At 35.1% G+C, this 19,504-nt stretch overlaps 1 protein-coding gene across 2 annotated transcripts; it reads left to right on the top strand.

Moving 5' to 3' along the window:
• The first annotated feature begins 10,924 nt into the window (after positions 1-10,924).
• LOC110672967 (putative methylesterase 11, chloroplastic) lies at positions 10,925-19,168 on the top strand. 2 transcript variants are annotated; one of them, XM_021835923.2, is made up of 5 exons: positions 10,925-11,535; positions 16,010-16,249; positions 16,901-17,044; positions 17,694-17,825; positions 18,548-19,168. In XM_021835923.2, exons 1-5 carry the CDS (start codon positions 11,179-11,181, stop codon positions 18,824-18,826), a joined length of 1,152 nt encoding a protein of 383 aa, XP_021691615.2. In that variant the 5' UTR covers positions 10,925-11,178; the 3' UTR covers positions 18,827-19,168. The 2 variants fall into 2 exon arrangements, with proteins under 2 accessions (XP_021691615.2, XP_021691617.2); XM_021835925.2 differs by having other exon boundaries at positions 10,926-11,535; positions 16,013-16,249.
• The last annotated feature ends 336 nt before the right edge of the window (positions 19,169-19,504 follow it).

The following is a 19,504-nucleotide window of genomic DNA, read 5'->3' as shown; positions in this document are numbered from 1 at the left end:
ATCACACCGGGAAGTTACGGCGAGGACCGTTGACTAGCCCTAGACTGCGGGGAACCCTAAGAAATATTTTCGGGACTTAATTAAAGGTCTACTGAGGTATAATTTACATTGGAAATATCAAAAAAAATTTAGTGAGTCAGTATAAATGAAAAACGAAAATTAAAGAAATCGGCGGGTCAATAAGTTAATCGGTAGCACCTAAAAATTCGAAATACAACCCGAAAAGAGGCATTTTGGTCATTTGACACCTAGAGTGGACTTTTGACCTAAATGTCTATGAGAAATAAGTTGTATTAAATTTTAAAAATTCTATGAAAATAAAAAATTGGGTATTTAATATAAATAGTGGAAGATTGAGGGCATAATTGTAATTTTAGGAATCTTGGATTAATTAATCTTTTAGTTATCATTAGTGCTCCACTAAGTATTATTTAATGGACTTATATAAACCCCAAAGTGGACAGATTTCTCCACTTTCACCTTCTTCTTCCTCACATTGTCATTTGGCCAAAATTAGTTTCTCCATTGCTCCTCCATAGTCTGCCATGGAAGGAAGCTCCATGCAATCCACTTCAAGCCACTTTTCACACAAATTTCTTCACTAAAGCTTGCACACTCAACTTGGGCAGCATATTAGGAGTAAAAAGAAGAAAGTTTAGTGAAGTTTAATCAAGCTCAAGTTGAGGTTAGTGTTAGTTTTCTTATCTTCCTTAATTAAACTTTGTATTAAGGTTAAAACAAATTGAATGGTTAAGAAAAAGTAAAGAAATTGTTAAGTTATGGGACTGTCCATTTTTGGCAGCCATAAGAGGTGAGTTTGCTTGAGTTTTTCCTACATTTAAATGATGGGAATTAGAACTGATTTGGTTAAATTGACGTATTAGCAACTTACTTCCCATGTATGTATATTGAGCACTTGAATTTAGGGGTTTGGAAAGTATATTTGAAAGCCTTAGCAAACTGCCATTTTTGGCAGCCTTAAAGTGCATGGATTTGTGCTTGATTTCATGAATTAAATTGATGAATTATGGTAATTATGGTTTAAAGGCAGTGTATGTGAAGTAATAGTGGAATTATATGTAAGAAATTAAGTGATTCATGTATATGTGTATGTTGAATTATACTTTGAGAATTAGGGTTGTAATATGTGCATTGAGCACTTGTGTATTCTGCCCAAATTGAAATACTTGAGTTGTGATTAATGAGTATTATAAGTGCCATGTATGCTTATTTGGAGTTTGGAAGAAGGAGGAGATGGAAATTGGGAGTGCTTATTGTGTGCAGGTTGTGTGATTGATGAAGACAGTGTATAATTTGAGTCATAACCTAATTTGTGTGATCCCAATTGGTATGAGGCCAATTGGAGGCAAAATTAGACATAAAATGGACCAATTTTTATGTAGAAAACTTGCCAAAATTCTATCATGAAAATGACCAATTTAGTGACCTAATCCGGACTGGCAAATTGAAACCCATAATTTTTGACCATATGAACAGTAGTCAATCAAATGACCATAACTCACTGTAGACAGGTCCAAATGATCTGAATTTTATACCGATGGAAAGCTTAGACATAGGACTAAAACTTTGATGAAGATTATAAAACCCAGAAATGCCATTTACTAAGTTAAATTACCTGCACAAGTTGAGGTATCAAAACTGTCCAGAACCATTGCAACCCAAAATTTGATCGTATGAATAATAGTCACTCATTTGACCATAACTCACTCAAAACAAGTCCAAATGACCTGAAATTTTTATCAATAGAAAGATTAGACATAGAGCTATAACTCTTATGAAGACACCAAAGCCTAGAAATGACCAGAACCAAGTCAAATTATTTACCCAAGTTAGGGTACTAAATCTGCTATAATTGAGTTTCACCTAAAATGACCTAACTTTGCATTAAAAATACAATCTTTCCAGTTTTAGTAAATTGATCATATCTTAGTCTATACAACTCAGAATGACCTAAAATTAGTGCCAAAGATTCAATAAGAAATAGAGCTATAGATTTGCTTCTTTGACCAAAATCTAAAAACTAAGGGAAAAAGAACATTTAGCTAAATCAATCTAGCATACCAAAACTGAAAAATTGACAATACTATACAATAAAGCCTAGAAATAAATTGGCAATAAATGCCAAAGTGTGAGAAATGTACAATGTACTATATTGGCATCATATTGAAATGCAAATTGTGACATGTTGATTGTCACACCTTACCCCTCTGTAAGGCATAACATGATCCCGTAGAATACCTAATGAACTACCGAACTTCACCTACCGATAACTCATTAGGTACCCTACAAGGAATTTTAAAACAATTTTCTTATTTTTGACAAGTGGTGAGCATTTTCTAGTAAGTACTTAAAACATTTAGTTAAAATTAAAACTAGTTAATATTTTTGGTCCATTTTAGTTTTCCTCAAATTCTATAAAAATTTTGACAGAGTTTCCTCTGTATTTTGAGAAAACCGTTCTTCAAATACCTGTAAAAAAAACACTTCTAAAAATTTTTCTCAACCACTACTTCAATTTCATACTCAATCCCAATCAATTTCTCAACACATTTATCAACTTTCAAATTTCAAATCCACTATCCAACGATCATCAAAATATTAGCAATCCATTTCATTTAAACTAAATAAAATAGTTGTACTCATATTTCATTAGAGACAAAATAATTTATATACATTCTTACAAATTTTACATCAAAAGAAATACAACTAAACTTTATTACAAATTTCATATAAATTTTTGTACAAGCTGCTCAAAACCCATTTACATGTCCATACATTTATGTGCAATATATACATCAAAAGAAATATTTACAGTTAGGGTATAAATTATACCCGAAGACTTCAAGCTGATGACTCCTCACACCTCGAAATTTCGATCACGCTTCCTCTAGTCTCTCAGATTCACGACAAAGAATAAGCTATCGCTGAGTACTAGGACTCAGTGGTACACAACATACTAAATAATTTTTATGCAAAATATAAATCACGTTTATTCCAAAAATTTGACTAAACATGAACATTAAACACAAAACATGAATTATGAGGTTTTAATGCAAACTAAGTTCATTTCGAAGTATCAAAACACGTTTCATAAATCCCACAGTTAGGTCATGCCATTCGAAACAAATAGAATCTCAATAGCCAGAGCCTAAAGAGAAATCACATCACAAGGCTAGCTAGCTCAAATATATGGATATCCATTCACATCCTCTTCTACTGACACACCTCAACACTTCTCCAGAGAAGGAATCAAAATTCGAAACTAATTACCTCCACTAGTCGTGCTAGTGAGGTGTTCAAATATATGGTCATGACACTGTGGTTTCAAAACTTATCTTAACAATTTGCTAAACATTGTCATTTCAATATACATAATAACTTTCAACAATTTAAATCAAAACATCATAAGAATGCCATAATTCAATATTTCACATTATTCAAAACAGTATGCAAAAGATGATTATAAAAAGTATACGTTGTGCACAAACCTCAAATGAGTCGCCCCTTAGCCTCGACTCGGTTCCTCGGGTTCCTTCCCGATATTCTTTCAACTGAAACACACAATTTTACAATGTTTCAGTACTAGAACTTAACACAAATCCAAAATAAATTTAGTTTCACATTTACCTAGCTCTAACGTGTTAAATTCGACGTTCTTGAAATTTTGTATTTCGGGTTACTATTCACTATACTATTCAAGTCAAATAGTTGACTTTTTAAGGCTTAATAGGTATGGGAACTCCAACTTCACCCACATACCACATTTTGGTCATTAAACTTGTTGGTTTTGGTCATTTTCTCAAAGCTTAGGTCATTTTGGCAAAATTGCCAATTTTCGGTTTTGGTGCTCCGAAGTTGCACTGTTCCATTGGTCAATCTACTGTTGGAATTTGGCAAAACTTCCTTCATAGAAAATGTTTTTTATTGTCTTAAGTGTATTCTCATTTTTGGATCACCCCAATCGGAGTTTTGTAGCTCAAGTTATAGCCAAAATACAATTCTCGCTCACGCAATCGCTCATGCTGAGATTTTGGTTCTGGCAGATTTTTTATCCAAATTCATTCAATAATTTGATCAAGTTAAGTCCATAATTTGGTCTAATTTCCTCCATACGAAATGTTATACTACGTCTTAGGTTTTCATCGGTTCAAGAATTGCCTAAATCGGAGTTTTCTAGAGAGAGTTATAACCCTTCAAACATTACTGCTCAAATGAAATTCTGCAGAATCGCAGGTACAGTAACTCAACTTTGCTCAATAATTTGAATGGGTTAATGGTATAATTTGGGGTGGTGTTCTTCATGAAAGTTTTAGATCTATATCTTATCTAATTGCTGGTAAAATTTCAGGTCAATTTGACCTGTCTAGCTCGAATTATGACCAAATGAACAGTTACTGTTCATTTGGTCAGTTTGGTGCAGAGGCAGCCTGCTCTCATTTCACTTTGGTCAATTGGTTCACCAAGTTTTAGTCAGTTTTTTGCCATGGTTCCTTAATGAAAATTGTGCTATTTTATGTCTATTTTTATCCCCAATTGGTGGTATATCAATTGATCTTGTAAAATTTCCTTTTTGGTCCTTCAAAGTTGGCTTGGTCATGCCCTACGAATTTAACTTCCATTCTCACAATTTCCACACATCTCTTTTGGTCATTTTTGATCATTTTTCATCTAACATTAGGTCAAAGTCATCATTTATGTATTTCTCCAAAATTTGCCTCTAAATCCTAGGCCTCCAAACCCTAACCACACTAAATTGTTACATTTGATTAATTCCATGCATACATACATGTTTCTTCATCTCAAACAAGCTCACATATGTATTTAAATCTATCAAACCATGCAAATATACCCATATACACATGCTGGCCGAATTTCACTTTAGTCCCTCACACATATTTTTTTTATTTTAAGTTTATTTCTATGCTCTTAATGCTATACATACACTAATTAAACTAAAAACTTGAAGTTTGCATTACTTACCTTGTTAGGTGTTTTTGAACTTTTTCTTTCTCTCAATTTTCTTCAATTCTTTGATGACCAATCTTCCTCTCAAGTGATTAAATCAAGTTTTTATGAAGCAAGTATGGGAGGATTTGGGGTTTAATGGTGGTTTCAAAGCTTGAGGCAAGCTTTAATGGGTTTACAATGGTGAGGGAGAGAGAAACGTAAATGGGAGGAAGATGAGGCTTTTTACTTTTTTTTTTCTTTTCTTTTCTTTTCTTTTGTTTTTATCCTTATGGAAGACTTAAAAATCCATTTAATTAATTTATTAATTATATGACTTATGGCATCATGCATGATATCATGCATGATGTCATCTTCCTACACTTTTTTAACTTTTTCATTTTCTCTTTTTTTTTTTTTTCTATTAGTTCTTTAATTTAATTCTCGATCCCGAAGTTTTCTTTTCTCCGATTTTATTTGACAGTTAGGTCAGGAGTCAGCTCTCGGGGTCAATTGACCAAATTGCCCTTCGCCGGTTCAACCCGGTTTGCAATTAATTTCATATTTCTTTCGGCTCCCTGACCTAATTATTTGACTGGCTTAACAGATCTTTTCCATGATTTTCTCTTTTCCATGATTTTCTCTTTTCCACTGTGTTTATAAGGGTCCTAAGGACCGCAGCGTCACTTTTTACGATTCGAAATTTGAGTTTAAAACGACTTCGCAGTTGTTCCCGAGAAGGTCACCCATCGCTGTGACTCTCGGCTCGTTTAACTTCTTATGTTCTGTTTTTCTTATTTATACTTAATTAATTGAACATTACTAATTATTTGTGTTTGTGGCTTATCTAGTTGTCTTAAGTGTGGTTCTAATCCCCTTAACTGTCCGGACCGACACCGGTCACCGGAATAGTGAAATCTACCAGGCTATGCAAACGGTGTGTTACATTGATACTAGAATCAACTTATCCATGATGTATAAAAAGGTCAACATGTTCGTTGACCAGTGAAAGGCATAATGACGTATAAACCCTAAGAATAAAGAATTAAATATGTAATCTTGTAATATGCCCTAGTTTGCTTAGTTGACTAGTTGGGATAGGTTGGCATGCCAATAGGGTACTGACAGCTGTATTGTAAATGACTTCACGCCACACTATGTTTTATAGCTCATTATGCCACACTATGATTTTAATAGCCTATGGCTATACGGATTATGTTATGATACTTGGCTTATTGCCTTACTGACTAGTTATATGACTTTTTAGCCACACTGTTTGCACACCGGGAGATACTTTTGTGACCGATGGTGTGACGGCCCGATGTACTAGGTACCCAGTGCTATTTTATCCATTGTTTGCACACCGAAAGATACTTTGTGACTGATGGTGTAACGGCCTGAGGTACTAGGTACCCAGTGCTATATCCATTTATCCAGTCTGATCGGTATATGGGCTACACGAGCAGTAAATTAAAACATTATTCAATTCAGATAGTTAAGTATAATGAAATTTCAGTACAATTAAATTAAGTATTGAATGAAATGAGTAAAAAAGATTAGCAATAGAAACATAACAAAAATACAATTTGCAGAACTGTAGAGACTTGAAATGCAATATAGTTAGAATAATTTGTATATTGAGTATATTTACTGAAAGGTTATAAACTAAGCACTTCCAAAGAGGAACAAACTAGTATATAAGATAGTTGATACTAGAAATACCATACCAAATTAAATTGATTCCTGAGTATCCAAATTATGATTTATTTCTTTCTTTATTTGTATATATTATTTATTGTTATATTATTACACCACTAAGCAGAAATACTTAGTGCGATGGAATTGTTTTCCTCGCGCAGGTACTTCAACTGAGATTTTGGAGTCCAGATCTACAGAAGTGTCAGAAGAGTTCAAGGTTGTCACCTCCTCAGTAATACATGTAGATAGGGCTCACATTAAGCATATAATGTATTTTGTATATTTTAACTATTTCTTATGTTGTAATTCAAATTAAGAAATTATATTGAATAAGTCTGTGATTTAATTAAACTGTATAATATGTAGACTATGAACTTATGTAATTAGTTGACAAATTATGTTACTTAATGGAATCAAACATTTTCATATATGAGTTGATTCTGAATATGAATGAGATTGAAATTGTGAATATGGAAAATATGTGATATTTACTACACTAATCATATTTAATAAACAATGTTAGTGCCTAAACCATTTTTGAATAAAAATATCAAGAACTGTAATGAAATCAGATAAGATCAGGTGCTCCGGCACACCGTGTGGTACGCCTTGCTCGGCTACACTGTAGACGGGTGAGGGGTGTTACAGCTTCATCCAAGGATCTGTGGGAAGAAATCAAAGAGAGGTTTGGAGAAAGTAATGGACCTCTCCTCTACTAACTCAAAAGAGAGATAAGCAATCTAACTCAATCAAATGCATCTGTTATGGTTTATTTTACTAAACGTAAAAAATTATGGGATGAATTGACATGCCTTAAGCCTTTACATGTTTGTGAATGTGGGGCTTCAAAAAAAAAGGATGAGATTAATAGTGAGTACAAGCTTATACAATTTTTGATGGGTTTGAATGAAACTTACGATCAAACTAGAAATCAAATTCTCTTGATGGACCCCTTACCAAGTGTGAACAACGCATATTCCATGGTGTTAAGGGTGGAAAAGCAAAGAGAAGTTCACACTGATTCAAGTGATAAATTTAATTCTGTCATGGTATTAAAGGGACAGTTCCAGAAGGAGAAATCTCAAGGTAAGAAGAAGGAATTTGGACAAAGGGAAAATAGATCCTGTGATTACTGTAATGGAAATGGCCACACACGAGAAACATGTTTTAAGCTAAATGGTTATCCATAATGGTTTACTGAACTTAAACAAAAGAAAGGGAAAAGTGAGGGCAATATGGCAACAAATGCATATGAAAAAGTAGTTGAAATTAAGGGCAAGGCTGAGCATAAAATTGAGAAGGCTAGTGATGACTGGTCAAGCATAATCTAGCAGGAGATAGCTAAGTATATGTAGAACCAAAACCCTACTGTTAATGAGGCAAGTTGTGTTAATTTCACAAGATTTGTAGGCAAAAATCCATGTAGCTACTCTTCTAGCAGTAATGGTGAGGAAAGAGGCTTTTGGATAGTAGATTCAGGAGCTTCCATACACATGAGTCATGACTTCACTCTTTTTCATAACCCTACAAAATTAAATGGCCATAGCATAGTTACCTTACCAGATGGAACCACAAAGCAAGTTTTGTACAGTGAAACCAGTAACTTGAGCCCAAAAATACACCTACACAACATACTCTACACACCAACCTTCAAACACAATCTATTATCAGTTAGTGCACTTGCCAAAACTTCCAAAATAAATGTTAAATTCTTCACTAATTACTGCCTTTTACAGGACCAAGTGACTGAGGAAGTGATAGCAAGGGGGAAGCAGCAAGGAGGATTATACATAATAAGTAGTAGGTCTCTTAGAAATAAGCGTAATCCTGGATTTTCTAGTAGTAGCTATGTTCCTGTTTCTAAGACTCACTGTACTAAACCTCCTTTGCAAGTGAATGAAGTTTACTAATCTTCTGTTATACCTAATTCTTTTGAATTGTGGCATTCCAGACTTGGACACATTGGAAGCACCAAATTATCACATATCACATCAATAAAACCAAAGAGTCAAGATCATCAAGTATGTGAGGTATGCCCACTTGCCAAACAACAAAGGCTTAGTTTTCAAAAGAGTAAAATTACAATAGAATGTGTTTTTGACTTAATTCATATTTATTTGTGGGGACCATACTTAGCGCATTCTATTTCACAATCCAAATATGTTCCTACTATTGTTGATGATTTTTCAAGAGTGACTTGGACATACCTGTTACATGATAAACTAGAGTTTGCAACACACTTTTTTGAATTTTTACTCATGATACAAACACAATTTCAAAAGAAAGTCAAGGTGATTAGATCAGATAATGGCACAGAATTTATAAATCAACAATGCACAATGCTTTTCAAATCAAAGGGAATAATACACTAAAGAACTTGCCCTTACTCTCCACAACAAAATGGAGTTATGGAGAGAAAGCATAAGCATTTGCTTCAAGTGGCAAGAGCTTTGATGTTTCCTTCCAATCTATCAAAGAGTTTTTTGGGGAAAGTATTTTAACTACTACTTACCTCATAAACAGGATGCCAAGCACATTTTTAAATTGGAAAACTCTATATAAAGTTTTGTTTAACAAAGTACCAAATTATGACCATCTCATAATTTTTGGCTGCCTATGTTTTGCAACTAACATTAAACCACAAAAACATTAGTTTGAGCAAAGGGCTTTAAAATGTGGTTTCATTGGATATGCTTCTAGTTTCAAGGGCTATAAATTATATGATTTGCAAAACAAGGCAATTATTATTTCAAGGAATGTGGTATTTTATGAAAATTGCTTTCCATATTCAAGTGGAAATTCTGATGAGCAACTTGATGATCGTGTCACCCCTCTATCATTTTCTGAAACTGAATCACCACCACCAACATATTTTCAGCCTACTTCTAGTCAAACACCTAACCTACACGAGTCACCAATTACCTCTACTACATCACCTGTTGTAGATATTGATTCACTTCCTTCCCCTTCCACTAATGACCCTCCCTTAGATTTAGAATCCACTACTGTTATACCTGTCAGAAGGAGGACAAGGACTACTACAAGACCTAGTTGGCCTAATGATTTTGTTGCTCACATTGAAAATGGAAACTCAAGTGCTGCCCCACTTGCTAACACTTCCAATGATCCTGCAGGTACAATTTCTTTATCCACTATCCCTCATTTTATTTCTAACCCTCAATATAGTCATGACTATATAAACTTCATAGCAAATGTGTCTACTATACATGAGCCCCAGACTTACCACCAAGCTAGGGAGGATAGCAACTAGATGCTGGCAATGCAAACTAAATTAGAGGCGCTGGAGAAGAACAATACCTGGGTATTTACCACCCTTCCACAAAGGAAAAAGGCCATAGCATCCAAATGGGTATACAAAGTAAAGTACAGACCAAATGGGACAGTTGATAAATGCAAGGCCAGATTGGTTGCCAAAGGATATAACCAATTGGCAGAGATTGATTATCATGACAACTTCTCTCCAGTGGCTAAATTAGTCATTGTGAGATTATTTTTTGCTATAGCTACAAAGTTTAACTGGCCTATACATAAACTTGATATCAATAATGCATATATATATATATATATATATGTGTGTGTGTGTATTAGTGGATGTGTTCCCAAGCTTAACTTTCGTTATTTTAGAATAATTCAATTCAATCAATTTTTACTTGTCGATCATCATATTCATAATGACAAATATCAATTATTTTTAACTTTAAAAAATTTATTTTTTAAAAAATAAAAATTAAGTATAATTACATAAGAATTAAATTAATTTTTTTATGCATTATAATAATTTTTTATTTACTATTTTTTTTCCTATGAGTCTAAATATTTTTCACAATGTAAATTTTAAAATTAAAATATTGCCAAGTAAACTTTTTTTTTTTGTTAAATAACAAATAATTAACTTGAAATTGAAAAAAATCGGTTGAATAATTTTTTTTTTTATTAATTATCAGTCTTGCAGTTCAAATTGAGTCAGATGAATAATTTTTTAATGAGAGTAAACAAAATCCATTAGAAGAACTTGTTGGAAAGAAACATCAAATAATTTAATAATAATAAAATAAACATTTAAAATTTATTTTAGTATTATATATTATCGAATGTGTTGTTACGGCGAAACACGAAGGTGCCACGAACGCGAAGATCCCACTTTCCGCCAAATAATTTTGTTTGACCTTAAATAGAAAAGTTGAAATAGAAACCATTAAAATATATACACACATTTAATTAATTTTTACTAAATAAATAAACAAAGGGGGAAAAGCTCACAATACTCAACAACTACAAGGCATCATTTGCCATCAACTCGACGAGTCCTATGAAGTGCCCCTTCTAAAACTCTTTAGTGGCCTCCTGCCGTCAGCACCGCCACCGATCACCTTCGCCGTCACTGAATCCCGACCTTTCCGTTATATCTATCTATTTACCTCTCCATTCTCGCTATAATGTATATATCGCATATTGATTTCTTTCTAGTTTTCCTTCTATCTACATGAACCAGCAATGGGCAACCTCTGCACCTGTTTCGCACCCAAAACAGTGAAAAAAAAGAAATCCACAAAGCGTTCACCCGGTAACCCACTGTCCATTCCCAATTCAAGCAACCGGTGGAATCGGATCCGGTCCACGCGCAAAGACAGCACTGATTCCTTGATTCAGGAACAGGCTTTGGCTGCCGCCATTCTTTTTAGGCAGCACCAGCAACAGAACGGGTCCGGTTCATTGCCGTTTGATCGGTCGGCTTCGCTGCGGTACCCGAATAATTTAGGGTCGAAGAAAACTCAGCTGACACGAAGCTCCACTTCGAGAGCCCTGTCTCTTACTGACCCGTTGTTGCAGCCTCACCAGCTTGTTAACCAGGTTCACATCCTTCTCCATTTATATATAGTGTTATTTTGAAAATATAAGATGTAGTGTTAATTATGGACATTCATACGAATATGGTTTTGGGTTTTGTTAATTATGGTATAAGATTTGTATTTGTTAATTTATTTTACGGGTTTTGGGTTTAGAGAGCTGTAATGAAACTGGCGGGGGATTATTTGCTTGTGCGGTTAATGGATTTTGGGATATTTTGCGATGTAGCTGTTAGTTTTGGGAGATGGAAGATCTTGTGATTTCCATGTAATATCGCCTGGTTATGGTTTTGGGTTAAGTCTCTAATTTATGGTGATTAGGAGGATGATTTTATTGCTGCTGTGTTGTATTTTGTTGCCTTTTTGTTGGAGAGAAAAATAATGTTTTTTGGAGGCCTTAGCTAGTTTTAGGAGTTTGATTAATTGTGTCTCTGCTAGTCTGGGTCCTCTGAGAGTGATAGTAATGATGGCCCTAGATGGTGAAGCTTCGTCTTTAATGATAATATATTTTATTTCTTATTATTTAGTCGTCCGTACTGAGGTTTTAGAGGCCTAAATTGGGTCGTGGGTTGGATTAATAATGTTTGCCTTGCCTTATTTTTGGCTTTTGTTCTGTAGATTGTATATTTTTGGCATTTAATGACAACAATTTTTTTCCCTAGTTAGGCAATGATTTTCAATCTCTCTCTCTCTCTCTCTCAGTTTCAGGATGTGCTGATCTCGTGATAAATTTTTATATAGATATCAAAAGCTTTTGGACAATTAATTGACCAGTATTCTTAAGCATGCCTCCTTGTGAGGCTTAACCATAACTCCATAAGCACATAAAATTTCATGAGCTTGCTACTTCGAGTAATCTCTTTATTTTCTGTCTGCTCTTAAATGCCATTAAGATCAGCGGATCTTTGGAGATAAGCAACTTGAGGGGATTTTGTTGAGTGATAGACTTACACATTCACGTTCCCCTTATTTTATGCCACTTCAAACTATGTTAACTACTCCAGTTAATTAATTTATGGATTTATTTAGAATTTAGATGCATACTTTGTTTGTGCATTCCACTTGGGTGAATGTGTGTATGTGTGCTAGTTATTGATATAGAAAGCAGGTTGTCACAATCACATGTTTTCCGACTTCTGTGAGAATTGCAACTGAAAATAGACAACAAGGTTGCTTTTGCAATTCTCATTTTATGATGCATAATATGTAACTTGTGGTAAAACTGTCACGACCCAACCTATGGGCCGGACCGGCATTAGGACCTGGGCCAACCTAAAGCCCCCGAGGCCCGTAGTAAGCCTAACTATTCATTAACCCAACTCTAAGGCCCATTTGGGCCAAATTTCAAGAATTCAACCGGACAGAGTCCGACCATAAAATGGACTTTTCAACGGGGGGTTTTTGACATACCCGACCTGTAAACACAATATATATCAATTGGGGAGCTCAGCCCACCCTCCACATACTCATAACAACATAAAATAAATGGGAGCTCTGCTCCCTTATCCAGTCCTTCAACATGCATAGAACAATAAGTTTACATGTCCAAAATAACAATTTATATTGCAGACCCAATCCAAATGAATATTTCTAACACATGCGGAAATTCTAGAAGTTTATAAAATTACACAAACATAAATGGATGACCTGCGAGGGAGAAAAGCAGGTTAACCTCAAAAATATACTCCTGTGGCCTGGAAAAATATTGAACAGGAGTGAGCGTTCGACTCAGAGAGTAAAATATTAATTTTAACCATAATCTCTATAACTATCTAAAGATAATGCATCCTGTAAAGTGAAATGCAACATCAGCAATAAATTCACATCATAACAGCAAAAAGGTAATTTGGAGCACTCACGCACTCAGTAATATCAATCATAATATATGGGAGTTGATCCCCTATAAAGCTCTTTTAAATCCAACCTGTACCAGCGAAGAACTCAGCTCGGACTTCCACTTAATAACCAAATCGGGGTCCCAGCGAAGAACTCAAGCCGTGTCTACCCCGAAGGACCGGGTCCCAGCGAAGATCTCAAGCCGTGTCTACCCGTTCTATCCATAGTTCACACCACATCACACGCACGCTAACGCACGCACACTGCTCCAAATTACCACAACAACATCCATGGCACTTTAACAGTTGTGAATGCAACATAAAACGTGCCTAGAGTTTAACTACATAATTATATACATATAAGTGATGCATGGGTATGCTTGAACATATAATAATATCAAAATTACAATTAAAATTAATATTTTACTCACAGACTTGACAGCGATCACTGTGGCGGCTGGGCGGAGGAAGAAGGCTGTCCCGGCTCACTTGATAATTACATTACAATTATTTAACACAATTGACTCAATACAAATAATGAAAAGACCAAATACGTCCTAAGTCGTGCCAAAAATCCGGCAGAGCCTCCCCTATACCTAGGACCTACCCAACCTGCAAAAGGGCTCAAAACACACTTCTGTTTCACAATCCATATATCCACAACTCAATCACATCACACAGCCCCTCCTGGGCCCATATAATCAGTCATCCATCACAATATGTAAAATTTCAATTTAGTCCTTATAATTGATCATTTTTGCAAAAACTGCCTAAATGAGCTCTAAAAATTCTAAAACTTTGCCCCGCAGTCCTTTGCAATATTACTAGGTTATTGCAAAAAGAATCATAATTTTCTGAGCTACCACGAATATTTTATGAATTTTTTAATCCTATTTAAGCACTAGAAAATTACGAAAAAATAAGGTTCGGGTTTACCTTTGCCGATTCCGACTTCGGGAACGTGCTCGGGATATCTGACAATGGTGGGGTAGCCAAAACCTCGATCCAATTAGGAGACTTTTCCTAGGAGTGCATGCGGCCGAAATTCACGGACCTTATTAACCGCCGAATTTTCGCGAATTGAGGATACTTACACGAAGTCCAAAACACGGGGTTAGTATAAAATTTTTACGGAATTTTCTAAGCTCATTTAATGCTCGGAAAAACACTACGAAGTTTCGTGGGACCCACCGAAAAACGGTGTCGGAAAAATTTGAAATTTATATCGCCGCGAAGCTCTCGATGAGTGGAGCGCTCTGGTACTCTCGGTTTTCTCGTGGGGTTCACGGTTTGCGAGAAATCTAGCCCAAAAGTCAAAATGGGCTAAAACTTCCTGGGCGAAAATTGGACAAACCGCTAAATGGATTTCGGTGTTCTTGGTGTCTATGGAAAGCTCTCGACGAGTAGATGGATTTAGACACAAGACCCGGTCCGATTGGTGGCCGGATCGGCCGGGAAGACGAAGGGTCGCGCGCGCGTGTCGCGTCACTTCGGACGCCTTTTTCCGGCGTTCCAGGGGCCGGCCGGCGAGTTGGGGCGGCTGGGGACGGGCGCCGGTGGGCTGGGGTGGCAGGGAAGGTAGCGGCGCGGCAAGGGGAGGAGGGAGGAGAGAGAAAACGGGAGAGAAGGAGAAGAAGAAAAACGCGCGCGGGAGAGGAAGAAAAAGGAAGAATAAAGGACGGTCCGGTTCGATTCAGAATACAAAATTTTGAATTTTTACTCTGCCTTGGGACCGAAAACGAGGTCCAAAAATTCCGAAAAAATTTCAAAAAACTCAGAAAAATTCGTAGACTCCAAATATATTTTTAGCTTTGCCACGTGGTCTTTAAATTAATTTTTAAAAATTATCAAAGTTTATATTTTGGAAAAATCGAACCCAATTTTTAAAATCCGAAAAATCTCAAATAATTTCTTAAAATTTAAATAAAATTAAAATATCAATATCACTCATAAAATAATAAATTTAAAATTTTTGGGGTGTTACAAAAACCATGGGCGTGAATGCAAGAACCAACTGATGATATTGCAAGTTTGCAACTGAAACTATACAACTATGTTGCTATTGCAATTTTCATTTTATGATGCATAATACGTAACTTGTGGTAAAACCATGGGGATGAATGCAAGAATCAACTGATGATATTTTAACTAATTAAAAAGTCCAAAAGGATAACTAATTAGTTGTAATAAACATTGGAGTCATTGTGCAACCAACAATTTCAGATCTGAAAACAATTCAAATTAGCATAACGTCAAGTATTTTGATCATTTCAGGCATCCCTTAACTTTAGAGGATCATCCTAGGCTGTAGTTCATTGGAGGATAATTATTTTCTTTCTCCATGTCTGATTTCATGTCCAGTATATATATATATATATATATATATATATATATATATATTGTTTATTTTATTGTAAGATTTAGGATCCTTATTTTGTGTTACCTTTGTTTGAGCTTCTTCTATAAATTTTCAATAGTAAACAATTCCCTTGGGACGTTTTACATTGTAATTTCATTTCCTAAACAAGTAACAGTTAACAAGTCTATATTGAATAAAAGTTTTGGTTCTTTCTTTCTCCTTCACTTTTTTTTTGCTCTTACTGTCAAATCCATTTTTTTTCCCCTAACTGCTCTCATTTTCAGCAGGATATTAAGCTCGATGAACTTGAGACGAACCATTTCGTTCTTGTGCATGGGGGAGGCTTTGGTGCCTGGTGTTGGTACAAAACAATAGCTCTTCTAGAAGAGGGTGGTTTCAAAGTTACTGCAATAGACTTAACTGGCTCTGGGGTTCATTCTTTTGACACAAATGACATTACCAATCTTTCTCAATATGTGAAACCCCTTACCAATTTTTTTGAAAAACTTGCTGATGGGGAGAAGGTTCATTTCCATTTCTTTGTGGCTCGTCTCTGTCTTTTTATATGTGCTACTTTTTCTGCTTGCAGTTGGGTTCCTAATATTTACCAAATTTTGTGAAATTTACTACAAGTATCATCAACAGTACCACAGTACTCTAGTTGGTTTCTCAGGAATGTTCAATTAGATAGGGAATGTTCAATTGGTTTCTTAATATTTCAGATTTTGTTGCTAAATAGATTAGTGTTTGCACACTCCTATTATTTAGATTTTTGCATAGTTTTTTCTTCTGCTCAATACCTTTAAACATCATTTTTCTAATTATATGTAAACAGAAACTTTTCTTGGCACTCTGCTGTTTATTTAAAACTTTTTTGAATTAACCAATCTGAAAATTATCAGAAATATTTATCATGGGTCTCACTGATTGCTTCTAAAATGCATTGAAGTACTTGATTTGCTTTTACTAATTTGAAATGGAAGGTCTAAATCAAAATGGGGCACTGTTTTCCTTTTTCGTTAACATTGAAGGCAACTTGGTGTTGACTCTCCCTTAATTTATTGCCTTTCTCATATGAAATTGGGGGTTCTTTTTTGAGTTATTTGCTTTTGCATTTGAAAAACATAAACCAGTGCAACTTTTCTTGAGATATATTATTGTGCTAAATAATGCAGGTGATTTTGGTGGGGCACGATTTTGGTGGTGCTAGTATATCGTATGCAATGGAGTTGTTTCCTCATAAAACTTCAAAGGCTATTTTTGTTGCAGCAGCAATGCTGACTAATGGACAGAGTACTCTTGATATGTTCTCGCAAGAGGTTTACTCTTTGCTCTTTCTCTGTTGATTCAAATGCAACCGTTGGTTTGGAAACAGTTTTATATGTTTGAAACTTCACAAAGTGCATTCACTGATGACATAATTTAGGATTTCTGTTTTATAAAGTTCTTACCTTAATTTTTTTTTTAATTTGTACTGGAAAGATGCTTACCCCCCTTTGGAATGCATGCTCATGCATACACACAAAGACATGAAATCTAGGGAAACATAAAACTATTTTTTTTTTCCTGAATCTTTTATATAATTGTTTCTAGATGTAGTTCTATACTGAATGTTAAGGTTTCCGCCCTTTTTTTTTCTGCCTGCATGTGAATGTTTTAGTTATAAGATCCATTTTGGATTTGTAGGAAGTTATTTCTCCATCGTCTAACATAGTTATGGTTAGCTTTTACTTGAGGACATGACGTCCAAACATTCACTGGCCTCATGATTAATGTATGGCTGGATAACTTTAGATCTGGAATGATAGTTGTTTAGTTTGCACGTCCATTTCATAAAGCACATTTAGATGTAACCCTGCCATCTCGGCTTTCCTGAATATATCTCTTCTTGTTATTGAAGTACTTCAGGTGTATACTATAGGTTGTTTGTCCCCCTTCTCATCCATACTAATTCAAGTATTATTGCAGGCAAATTCAAATGATTTGATGCAACAGGCACAGATATTTGTGTATGCAAATGGGAATGGTCATCCTCCAACTGCTATTGAGCTGGACAAATCATTATTAAGAGAGTTGCTGTTCAACCAGAGTCCTGCCAAGGTATGCTTGATTTCATGAGTAATTGCCGTTAAAACCGCATCATTTGTTGTTAAACATGTTCAGCTGGCCGCTTAATTTCTTCATAATCTAGGTACAAGACTCTTTGTCATTATTAAAATTTGAGATTAGACAAGAAGAGATATTCTAAGTGATTTGGGAGGGAAAGGGTCTCATCCTCTTTTATAGCAGAATCATTGGACAAAAAAAGGAATTTTGAACATGCAGATCTATGCACATACTGGCATTTAATAAAAGTTTAATTAATGGCTGCTGGGGGAGTCTTATGAGGAACTCTGACTAGCAAAACATATGATCGTTTGATAACTAGCAAAAAATATGATCTTTTGATAATCATTCTTTAATGTGATTGATGGTAGAGACTTGGCCTACCATATTGGTTGCACCTTAACTTGGTGGCACTGCATGATTATGATTCTTTGTGTGTGAAAGGTGTCGTCTTGGATGGGGAGGTACTCAAGTATCAGGCACAGTTAGGTTCATATATGGTTAAGTGTGCAATTTTGATGGTTTCTAGTTAAAAATTTAAGGGCACATTTGAAGTAATACTTCTTCGAAAAGCTGAATTGGCTTATTTGGCTATTTGGTTTGGCATTAATGCTGAAGGAAACTCAACTAGTAAAAGAAAGGCTTACCATGTTTTTGTCTGGGCTTTTGAGTTTTTCCTTACTGTTGCTCATTCCTTCTTGTATCTTTTGGTTCAGGACATTGCATTAGCATCTGTTTCAATGAGGCCAATCCCTTTTGCACCAGTTTTGGAGAAGCTTTGTCTTTCAGATGTGAAATATGGAACAGTTAGACGGTTTTATATAGAAACTGCAGAGGATAATGCCATTCCTATTACACTACAGGAAAGCATGATAAACTCAAGCCCCCCGGAAAAGGTTTTCCATTTAAAAGGTGCTGATCACTCACCTTTTTTCTCCAAGCCTCAAGCCCTTCACAAGATATTGGTAGAGATTTCTAAGATGCCTTCAACTTGATAGTTTGGTAACTAGATGACATATTGGAGTCCCCGAAAGCTTCATTGGAAGTGGTACAGAATTGCTGCTCACATCAGGCTCTTCTCTGCAAGTCATTAGAAGAGAAGATTTTGAGTTGTGTAAATGCGCTGTTAAAAAAATTGTCATCCATTGCTTAATTTCCATAGAAAATTTCAACTATCTTGTCAGAGACCAAATATGTTTATATCCTTCCTCTGTCTCGTTTTTCTATCTATTTTTTTTCACTTTTTTCTTTTTTCTTTATTTGGTCTTGTTATCCTATTTTACTCGATAACAGAATATTTATAACGAATTTATGTTGGAAATTGCTCACTTCAACAATTGCAGAAAGGGGAGAAAAGAAAGGTATAGTGTAACTGTGGCCATTTTCTTTGGATCTTGGTTCCCTGTTTTTGGATTGTTGGATTCTTGGAAGAGAAGGGAATTGCATACAGGACCACTATGGAGGAGGGATTAGGATATTATTGGTTGCCAAGGCCAAGATTTGAATTTGTGGTATTTTATATTATGAGATGGTTATGCAATTATTAGATTACTAAATCAATAGCATATGATTTTTTTCCCCCTCAGAGAAGGCATATATTTCTCTTTTTCGATCGAGTCCTGTACGATTAAATGGTAGTATGACAAAATTTAATGAAGAATACTTATGTTGAG

This window comes from Hevea brasiliensis, chromosome 16 (assembly GCF_030052815.1).
Source record: "Hevea brasiliensis isolate MT/VB/25A 57/8 chromosome 16, ASM3005281v1, whole genome shotgun sequence".
Taxonomy (NCBI): Eukaryota; Viridiplantae; Streptophyta; class Magnoliopsida; order Malpighiales; family Euphorbiaceae; genus Hevea; species Hevea brasiliensis.
The sequence above is the reverse complement of the archived record's forward strand: the minus strand, read 5'-3'. Positions and strand labels throughout refer to the sequence as shown.